The sequence below is a fragment of the Entelurus aequoreus genome, linkage group LG21, assembly GCF_033978785.1.
Source record: "Entelurus aequoreus isolate RoL-2023_Sb linkage group LG21, RoL_Eaeq_v1.1, whole genome shotgun sequence".
NCBI classification, from domain to species: domain Eukaryota; kingdom Metazoa; phylum Chordata; class Actinopteri; order Syngnathiformes; family Syngnathidae; genus Entelurus; species Entelurus aequoreus.
Window position 1 is genome coordinate 36,830,800 of NC_084751.1, and position 10,000 is coordinate 36,840,799.

The 10,000-nt window shown below is 37.5% G+C and overlaps 1 protein-coding gene across 1 annotated transcript; it reads left to right on the forward strand.

The window, feature by feature from the left end:
* The first annotated feature begins 5,533 nt into the window (after positions 1 to 5,533).
* gadd45gb.1 (growth arrest and DNA-damage-inducible, gamma b, tandem duplicate 1) lies at positions 5,534 to 8,646 on the forward strand. Its single transcript, XM_062032068.1, has 3 exons — positions 5,534 to 5,756; positions 5,862 to 6,069; positions 7,466 to 8,646. The coding sequence occupies exons 1-3, from the start codon at positions 5,623 to 5,625 to the stop codon at positions 7,577 to 7,579; spliced, it is 456 nt and encodes a 151-aa protein (XP_061888052.1). The 5' UTR covers positions 5,534 to 5,622; the 3' UTR covers positions 7,580 to 8,646.
* Positions 8,647 to 10,000: the final 1,354 nt, after the last annotated feature.

A 10,000-nucleotide genomic window follows, 5' to 3' on the forward strand; every position in this document is an offset into this window, starting at 1 on the left:
ATATATATATATATATATATATATATACATATATACGTTAGGTCAGGAAGAAGCACAAGAAGCTATATCATCCCTACAAGCCTGTTTCACAGGTTTCCCAAGATGTTATATAAAACCTGCGAAACAAGCTACCGCTTGTATAACTTAAATTTAACTTAAAAATAAAGAGCTTTAAAAAGCACATTCTGAAAATGTACAAATTATAATAATGTTGTTTTTTTTACACTTACATGTTACGGTAGAAAATGGATGGATGGATGTTGCGGTTAATAGTATTCTATCTTTATTTGTCATTATTTCTACTTTCTGCATAAATTATATGATAATGTTCATCAGTCAACTCATTGGTGTTAATTTTCAATCCATCAAGATGAAGAAATAATATCAAAATCAAATTACAAGATGTTATTCATGTCGTTTGCTCATTTTCCTCGACTGGTGCACTAACATCATGTAGTTTTTTGGTTTTTTTACATATGTAGCATCATCTACAAAGATACAAAGAATTGCTATTGCGACATCCAGTGGACACATTTAGAACAGCTGTTTTTTTTTCATTCAAAAATGTCAGGTTCATTTTTATACTTCGCAAACTCATCCCGCGGGCCGGATAAAACCTGTTTGCGGGCCTGATCCGGGCCCACGGGTCGTATGTTTGACACCCCTGTTCTACTGTGAATAAAATGCTGTTTAAAGCCCTGAAATCCTAGTAAATGTTTAAGGTGTAGTTTATTTTGAAGAACAAAATTAACCTCTTAAAGGCCTACTGAAACCCACTACTACCGACCACGCAGTCTGATAGTTTAGCCGCCGACCTCACCTTGACTTCCTCCGTCTGTGGGCCGCCGACCGCATCTATGATCGGGTGAAGTCTTTCGTCGCTCCGTCGATCGCTGGAACGCAGGTGAGCACGGGTGTTGATGAGCAGATGAGCGCTGGCTGGCGTAAGTGGAGCGCTAATGTTTTTAGCATAGCTCTGTGAGGTCCCGTTGCTAAGTTAGCTTCAATGGCGTCGTTAGCAACAGCATGGTTAAGCTTCGCCAGGCTGGAAAGCATTAGCCGTGTAGTTACAGGTCCATGGTTTAATAGTATTGTTGATTTTCTGTCTATCCTTCCAGTCAGGAGTTTATTTCTTTTGTGTCTATCTGCATTTAAGCCCGATGCTATCACGTTAGCTCCATAGCTAAAGAGCTTCGTCGATGTATTGTCATGGAGATAAAAGTCACTGTGAATGTCCATTTCGCGTTCTCGACTCTCATTTTCAAGATGATATAGTATCCGAGGTGGTTTAAAATACAAATCCGTGATCCACAATAGAAAAAGGAGAGGGTGTGGAATCCAATGAACCCTTGTACCTAAGTTACGATCAGAGCAAAAAAAGATACGTCCTGCACTACACGCTAGTCCTTCACTTTCACGTTCCTCATCCACAAATCTTTCATCCTCACTCAAATTAATGGGGTAATCGTCGCTTTCTCGGTCCGAATCGCTCTCGCTGCATTGAAAAGAATAGGCGTCACGCTACTTCCGGTAGGGGCAAGGCTTTTTTTTTATCAAAGACCAAAAGTTGCGAACTTTATCGTCGTTGTTCTATACTAAATCCTTTCAGCAAAAATATGGCAATATCGTGAAATGATCAAGTATGACACATAGAATGGATCTGCTATCCCCGTTTAAATAAAAACATTTCATTTCAGTAGGCCTTTAAGGCCCAAGCTGTTTGTTTATATGCTTGTTTTGATTTATCTTTGCTATTTGGGCTTATTGGACCCTAATTAGAATAAAAACTAAGAATCATCTCTTGACATGATGTACTTAGTCCATAAGTACACAAACGTGTACTTCATGTTTAATGACATGCTAATTCTTATTCTTACACTTTTTTTTCCCCAAATGCCATCGTATGTTATACTCTTCTGACACCACCAGATGGCAGTATAAGTGTCCACATAAGCGGCCGTAAGACCCCAATTCAGTAGTGTACACAATTTGGGAAATAAGAGCTAAAAGGTGCTGTCCACGCATGTGGCCACTAAGACCTTTAGGTAAACATGCTTGAAAAGGAGTCGGAAGAAGCCGCTCCGATTCAATCCCACTGCATGTTACTATTAAATAATTAATTAAATTAATTAAATTAATTAATACTGTTAAATAACTGCATGCTGTTATTTATTATTTGAGGATTTTTTTTTTTTCCTATAGTTGACTCGGTTTACAGCTCTGCAATAAGGGAGTGGCTTGTAGCAGGCCACGATCAAAGTAACATATGTTGAGCTCGGTGTGTGTGTGTGGCAGATGTGTTGCAGCCACAATGGATCCTAACGATTCGGCACGCGCACACTCTTGCAAGCGTATAAATCCTAAAATGTTACGATACTTGCGAGATCTAAAGTGAAAGTTGCACGTTTGCAAAGTAAACACTCCTTTTGTTGCTGCAATAACGTCCTGAAAAGCATTTGTTGTCGCACAAAACACACGGTCGACGTAGTGTTTACAACACACACACGCACACACACACACACACACACATGCTAAATGCAAGTGTTTTTTTGTTTTTTTTTATCAGCATGCACTCCTGAGAGATAAGAGCACTTTTCATTGTGAAAGTTTGCACCTCCGGCTCAGTGTGACCTCTTTGGCATTCAAATGATATCAAAACTCAGACAGCGGGGCAGCGCATGCAGACTCGTGCACAATAGATCGGGGGGGGGCGCCCTGCAGGGCCGGGGTTGACCTGGGTTTAGGTTCGAGGGGCGGGGGTTTGGGGCTCATAGCGACACCTCTCCATCTGCCGTTTTGCCTTCTCTCCAACAAAAGAGTGATTCAATCAGTCCTGCACGGTTTCGCCTCCCCCTTTTTTTTTTCTGGATTCTTATGCAGATATAACTTAGCAAATTAAGACTTAGACTTAGACTTAGACAAACTTTAATGATCCACAAGGGAAATTGTTCCACACAGTAGCTCAGTTACAATGATAAGTGTGAGGAAGTTTTGGAGGGTGGTGCGTTCAATAAATTGAATATTGCAGGAATTTACATTTGCACCAATTAGGGTTGTACGGTATTAGTAAACGTGGTATTATTATAGTACCGCGATACTAATGAATCATATTCGGTACTATACCGCCTCTAAAAAGTACCCTCCACCCCGTCGTCGTCGTCGTCACGTCGTGTCATTGCTGGTTTTACGAGCAGACGAGCATGTTCGGCAGCGCACAATCACAGAGTACTTACAAGCAGACAGTGTGTAGACAGAAAAGGGAGAACGGACGCATTTTGGCTAAAAAAAAACTAACGATAAAGGTGAAGTTATATCACTCTGAAACCGGAAGAGGTGCTTTAAGACAGTCTGCCGTGTTTTTAGCTACTTCTAAATCACTAATCCTCGTCTCCATGGCGCCAAATAAAGTGAGTTTCTTACAAGTATCATCCCTGCAGGACGAGGAATAGCTAAACATGCTTCACTACACACCGTAGCTCACCGGCGTCAAAATGTAAACAAACGCCATTGGTGGATCTACACCTAACATCCACTGTAATGATACCAAGTACAGTAGCGTATCTAGTCGATACTACTATGATTAGGTCAATATTTTTTGGCATCACATCTTCTTTCGTTTTTAAAAAATGTATATTATGTTTATAAACTGAGGAAATATGTCCCTGGACACATGAGGACTTTAAATATGACCAATGTATGATCCTGTAACGACTTGGTATCAAATTGATACCCACATTTGCATTTTTGTTGCGTTTTACTTGATTGTAAAATATGTTAATCATGTTCATATGTTGTCAGTATTCAGTGTTTTATCATTCATATTAGGGTTTTACGGTGTACCGGTATTAGTATAGTACCGCAATACTAATGAATCATATACAGTACTATACCACCTCTGAAAAGTACTATGATTATGTTGATATTTTTTGGCATCACAAAATTATTTATATTATGTTTATAAACTCAGGAAATATGTCCCTGTGTCCCACATGAGGACCTTGAATATGACCAATGTATGATCCTGTAACGACTTGGTATCGGATTGATACCCAAACTTGTGGTATCATCCAAAACTAATGTAAAGTATCCAAACAACAAAAGAATAAGTGATTATTACATTTGAACAGAAGTGTAGATAGAACATGTTAAAAGAGAAAGTAAGCAGATATCAACAGTCAATGAACAAGTAGATTAATAATTCATTTTCTACCGCTTGTCCTTATTAATGTTGACAAAATAATAGAACACAAAATGTTACTGCATATGTCAGCAGCTAAATTAGGAGCCTTTGTTTGCTTACTTACTACTAAAAGACAAGTTGTCTTGTATGTTCACTATTTTATTTAAGGACAAACTTGCAATAAGAAACATATGTTTAATGTACCGTAAGATTTTTTTTTAAAATAAAGCCAATAATTTATTTATTCATTATTTATTTATAATTATTTATTTATTATTTATTATGTATTATTTATTATTTATTTATTATTTATTATTTATTTATTATTTATTTATTATTTATTTATTTATTTATTTACCTGCTCAGTGGCTTAGTGGTTAGAGTGTCCGCCCTGAGATCGGTAGGTCGCGAGTTCAAACCCCGGCCGAGTCATGCCAAAGACTATAAACAAATGGGACCCATTACCTCCCTGCTTGGCACTCAGCATCAAGGGTTGGAATTGGGGTTTAAATCACCAAAAATTATTCCCGGGCGCGGCCACCGCTGCTGCTCACTGCTCCCCTCACCTCCCAGGTAGTGGAACAAAGGGGATGGGTCAAATGCATAGGTTAATTTCACCACACCTAATGTGTGTGTGTGTGACAATCATTGGTACTTTAACGCAATTTTTTTTTGTGGTCCCCTTTATTTAGAAAAGTACCGAAAAGTATCGAAATAATTTTGGTACCGGTACCAAAATATTGGTATCGGGACAACAGTTGTCTCATGTATGCCAGTTTTGCATTAAAGACCTAGGACTCCTCTTGAGTGAATCAATAGGAAAACATTATTATTATATTTTTTTTTAGGACAGCTGATGCGTAAAAAAAAAAAAAAAAAAAAAAAAAAAAAAAAATCCTTTGCAGCAGCACGCACGCACGACGTTCTGGCACGCGCTGCACATTTGCATGTGAATGACGCCGTGACAATGGAAGGCTTCTCCACGCACGCACCCACGCAACGGGGGCACACAGATGGCCGCGTCCACACCTGCTCTTTCCACTAATGGTTAAAAAAACTTTGACATTTTTTTTATTTTTTTTACCAATCATAATATGCATGTATATTATTGCACATGCGCAATCTTGAACAAAGCATTTTTTTATATAAATATATATATATATGCACAAATAAGATAATGAGGCTATTTTTAGCACGAAAAGAGGGAGGGTGTTGACCCCATCAATCTGCCACGGGCCAGAAGTGTGACAATGGTATTATCATACAAATACACTGAGGACCACGGCAGCCAATCAGAACGCCGCTCTTTCACTGACCTTGCGCGAGCGGCTCTCTATAAAAAGAGCCGATGACTCCCGGATGAGGACACTTCTCTCTTCATCTCTCCCGTCACGGATCTTACTTTTACACTCGCCTCTTCTAGCTCACGCCCGCCATCAAACATGACTCTTGAGGAAGTTCTGAGCCAGAAAAGCCAGAAGAGCACCGGGACAGCCCTGGAGGATGTGCTGGTGAGCGCCAAAGAGAACGACTCGCTCACCGTGGGCGTCTACGAGTGCGCCAAAGTGATGAATCTGTAAGTAATTGCCCTTGACTTGAATTGACCGAATCGTCACCATTTTAGTGTCTTTAAATTATTCTTTTTTAAATAGTGTCTTTAATGATTTGATTCTTTGAACAGTGACCCGGATAGTGTGGCGTTCTGCGTGCTGGCCACGGACGAGGAGTTCGAGCGTGATATCGCCCTGCAAATCCACTTCACCCTCATCCAGTCCTTCTGCTTCGATAACGACATCAGTATCGTCCGTGTGAGCGACACGCAGCGTCTGGCCGAGATTGTCGCCGGCGAGTCCCCGCAGCTTGAAGACGCCCACTGTGTCCTCGTCACGGTACGTGGAATTATCCGCTTAAACGTTTGGGGCAGTTGTTTCCTCCACCTCCCCCCTTCCGCCGATTCAGCGTTTTAGCTGGTTAGCTTTTTTCATTGCATCAAATCATACACACTTCCGGTTTTATTTTGTAATTTGTATTTATTTTTTAATTTAACAATGTACATACAAACATATAGTCTCAATGTACATAAAAACCAAGGCACTTTTAACAAATCTCAACAATTTCAAACATCTGTTAGGTTGAGCAAAAACATTAGCTTTTGTCGTCTGCTTCAAACATTACACCTTTCCGGCATTTAAAAAAAACTTTTTTTAATTTTTTTTTTTAATTGGACAATGTACATACAAACATATAATCTCAATGTACATAAAAAACAAGGCACTTTAAACAAATCTCAACAATTTCAAACATCCATTAGGCTGAGCAAAAACATTAGCTTTTAATCATCTGCTTCAAACAATACTCACTTCCGGGTTCTTTTAAAAAAAAAAAAATTGTTTTAAATTGAACAATGTACATACAAACATATTTTCTAAATGTACATAAAAACCAAGGCACTTTCAACAAATCTCAACATTTTCAAACATCCCTTAGGTTGAGCAAAACATTCAAAAACATTAGCTTTTGTCATCTGCTTCAAACAAACTTCCGTTTTTTTTTAATCGAACAACGTGCATACAAACATATATTCTCAATGTACATAAAAAACCAAGGCACTTTCAACAAATCTCAACAATTTCAAAGAAAACAAAAGCAAATACAAATAGAATATAATAATGATAAAAAATAGGATAAACAGACAAAAAAAAGGCTAATATAAATCACTTTAAATTTCTGCAATAACAAAATAAATTTAAGGGCGTTTGTATTTTTTATAATTTTTCCTACATTTAATTGAACATATTCAAATCTTCCGGCTTCTTTTTCTCATCAAAGAAAACATAGTTCCGAAAAAACTAACTACTTCCGGTCCAAGTATTTCAACAAATCAGAACGCGGGCTATTCACACGGCCCGCCCACTACAACCAGGCTCATCCCATAAGTAAATAAATGGCCGGTGAATATCAGATTATTATTTTTTTAATTTAAATTTTTTTTAATGAATGGTAAAAAAAAGAAGAAGAAGTAGATTTATGTAGTAGTAAGTGTGGATCTTCCGCCATCTCTGACGAATATGTCCATGACAACAATAACCAAGGGGGCGTGGCTTAGCAGACATATCAAATTGGCTTGAAATAGTGAAACCTCAAATAAGGAAGTTAAAGTATAATACATAATTAACACAATAAATGGACAAATTGATTATAAATAATGTTTTTCAAAAAATGTTTCCGTATTCCCTGTGCATTGGATCGATGTCTGAATCCTGTCTCCTCTTCCTGTTTGAACAGAACCCAGCCGATGGTTCTTGGGAGGACCCCGCTCTGGAGAAGCTGCACCTCTTCTGCCAGGAGAGCCGCCATCTGAACGACTGGGTCCCCGAGATCAGCCTCCCCGGGCGCTGATGTGGGGATTCTAAGATGCTTTCAAGCTTCTCATCTGGGAAATATTCACCCTGGTGGTCAGGATGAGCCTATTCCCGCACATCCCTGGATACTCCTGAGGAGGATTCTCCAATCCAGGCCGCACGGCGCCGGCCCGTTGGGGGCCGCCCGTGGCACCGTCGCCTCTTGTCCCGTCCATGCCAAGATGACTCTCATTCTTTGTGTGAATGAGGTCAGGCATGCCTCAAGAGCGACACATCGACCCTCATTCTTTGTGCGGATGAGGTTTGGAAACAAAGGAGAAGCACGCGCAGCTGGAGAAGAAGCGGTGCTGAGGAGGAGGACTTGTTAAAAAGGACTTTTTAACGATGGCCTCTTAGGCTGAGCAACATGACAACAGTTGCACTCGGCGCAAATTTTCCCCACTTTCCAGAATGGTCCTAATTCTCTAAAGGTTTCACTTTAGAAATTTCACGACAACAACAACAACAACAACAAAAATCATTTCAGAAATATTGAAAAAAAAAAAAGAAACTGTGCCTAATCTCTAAAGGTTTCACTTTAGAATACGGCTGATTTAAAATAATGGAAAAAAAAAGAAAGAAGAAAGATACTATTATTATAAACGTACGAAGTGTCTTGTATTATCCCGAAGACAACATAAACAGTATATATATATTTAAAAAAAAAAAAGCACTCCTCCAAAGGTTTCACTTTGGAATATTGTTGAATTCAACGACGACAACAACAAAAAAATACTTAAAAAATATTGAAAAAAATAAATACGCTGTGCCTTTTCTCTAAAGGTTTCACTTTAGAATATGGCTGCGTTAAAATGATGAAAACAAGAAGAAAAACGCTCTTAACTTGATAGACTAGTAATAACTGGAAACAGTTCTAGTACAAAGTATGTTCTATTCTTAAAAAAAAAAAGTGAGATATAATAAAACATTTACTCCTCTAAAGGTTTCACTTTGGAATATGGTTGAATTAAATGATTGTTAGATATAGTATTAAGGGATTTGTCCTTTTTTAGAAAGATGTGTTAAATTGTTGGAAAATGAAAACTGGAAATAAATTATGAGATAATAAGGATCTTGTGTATTTGTATTTTCTTTTATAACTGTGTGTGTGTGTGTGTGTGTGTGTGTATTTCTACCCTTCTTGAGACATCAACAAGGAAAAGTACCTTCCGCATGAGGACCGGTGAACAAGTTAGGACCAAAATCATGGTCCCAATACGGAAAACCATTGCATCTAATAGAGAATGTCTCATTTGCACCCCTGGTGGGTGAAATCTATCAAAATTAGGGTGGTCCCTAAAAGGAAGGTATTTTCAAATTGACTGTGTGTCGCTCAAAAGGGTTCATTATGTCTTCTTATTCATATACTTTTTCAAATTTTCTTGTAATCAGACCATATTTTTTGGTATGTTAGATGGAATTTTGGTTCAGGTAAAAATTCCATCTAATATACCGAAAATATGGTCTGATTACTAGAAAATTTGGTTAATTGGTTTTTAATATTCATTATTTACTTCAAGTTATTACAGTATGCCTCTATACACATATTAAGTTATTCTAATTAATTTTTTGGCCAAAGGGGGCGCATTTCAATTTCTTACACACACTTGTTATTTCATATGTTGACCAGAGGGGCACACTTTTAAATCCAACACAGTAATTCTTTTTGTAATACTTTTACAAATTTTCTTGTAATCAGACCATATTTTCGGTATATTAGATGGAATTTTGGTTCAGGTAAAAATTCCATCTAATATACCGAAAATATGGTCTGATTACAAGAAAATTTAAAAAGGTATTAAAAAAATGACTGTGTGTCGGTTTAAAATTTTCTTGTAATCAGACCATATCTTCGGTATTTTAGATGGAATTTTGGTTCTGGTAAAAATCCCATCTAATATACCGAAAATATGGTCTGATTACAAGAAAATTGGAAAAAGTATTAAAAAAAATGACTGTGTGTCGGTTTTAAAAGTGCTCCCCCTCTGGTCAACATATGAAATAGCAAGTGTGTGTAAAAAATTCCATCTAATATAACGAAAATATGGTACTAGATGGAATTTTGGTTCAGGTAAAAATCCCATCTAATATACCGAAAATATGGTCTGATTACAAGAAAATTGGAAAAAGTATTAAAAAAAAATGACCGTGTCGGTTTTAAAAGTCAACATATGAAATAACAAGTGTGTGTAAAAAATTCCATCTAATATAACGAAAATATGGTATTAGATGGAATTTTGGTCCAGGTAAAAATCCCATCTATTATACCGAAAATATGGTCTGATTAAAAGAAAATTGGAAAACGTATTTAAAAAAAAAGGACTGTGTGTCGGTTTTAAAAGTGCTCCCTCTCTGGTCAACATATGAAATAGCAAGTATGTGTAAAAAATTCCATCTAATATAATGAAAATATGGTATT

What these genes read in the sequence shown, in the direction of transcription:
- gadd45gb.1 (XM_062032068.1), top strand. Translation starts at nt 5,623, where the DNA reads ATGACTCTTGAGGAAGTTCTGAGCCAGAAAAGCCAGAAGAGCACCGGG. An exon ending in TGCGCCAAAGTGATGAATCT is followed by an intron (nt 5,757 to 5,861) that starts GTAAGTAATTGC and finishes TTCTTTGAACAG; the next exon opens with TGACCCGGATAGTGTGGCGT. An exon ending in CCCACTGTGTCCTCGTCACG is followed by an intron (nt 6,070 to 7,465) that starts GTACGTGGAATT and finishes CTGTTTGAACAG; the next exon opens with AACCCAGCCGATGGTTCTTG.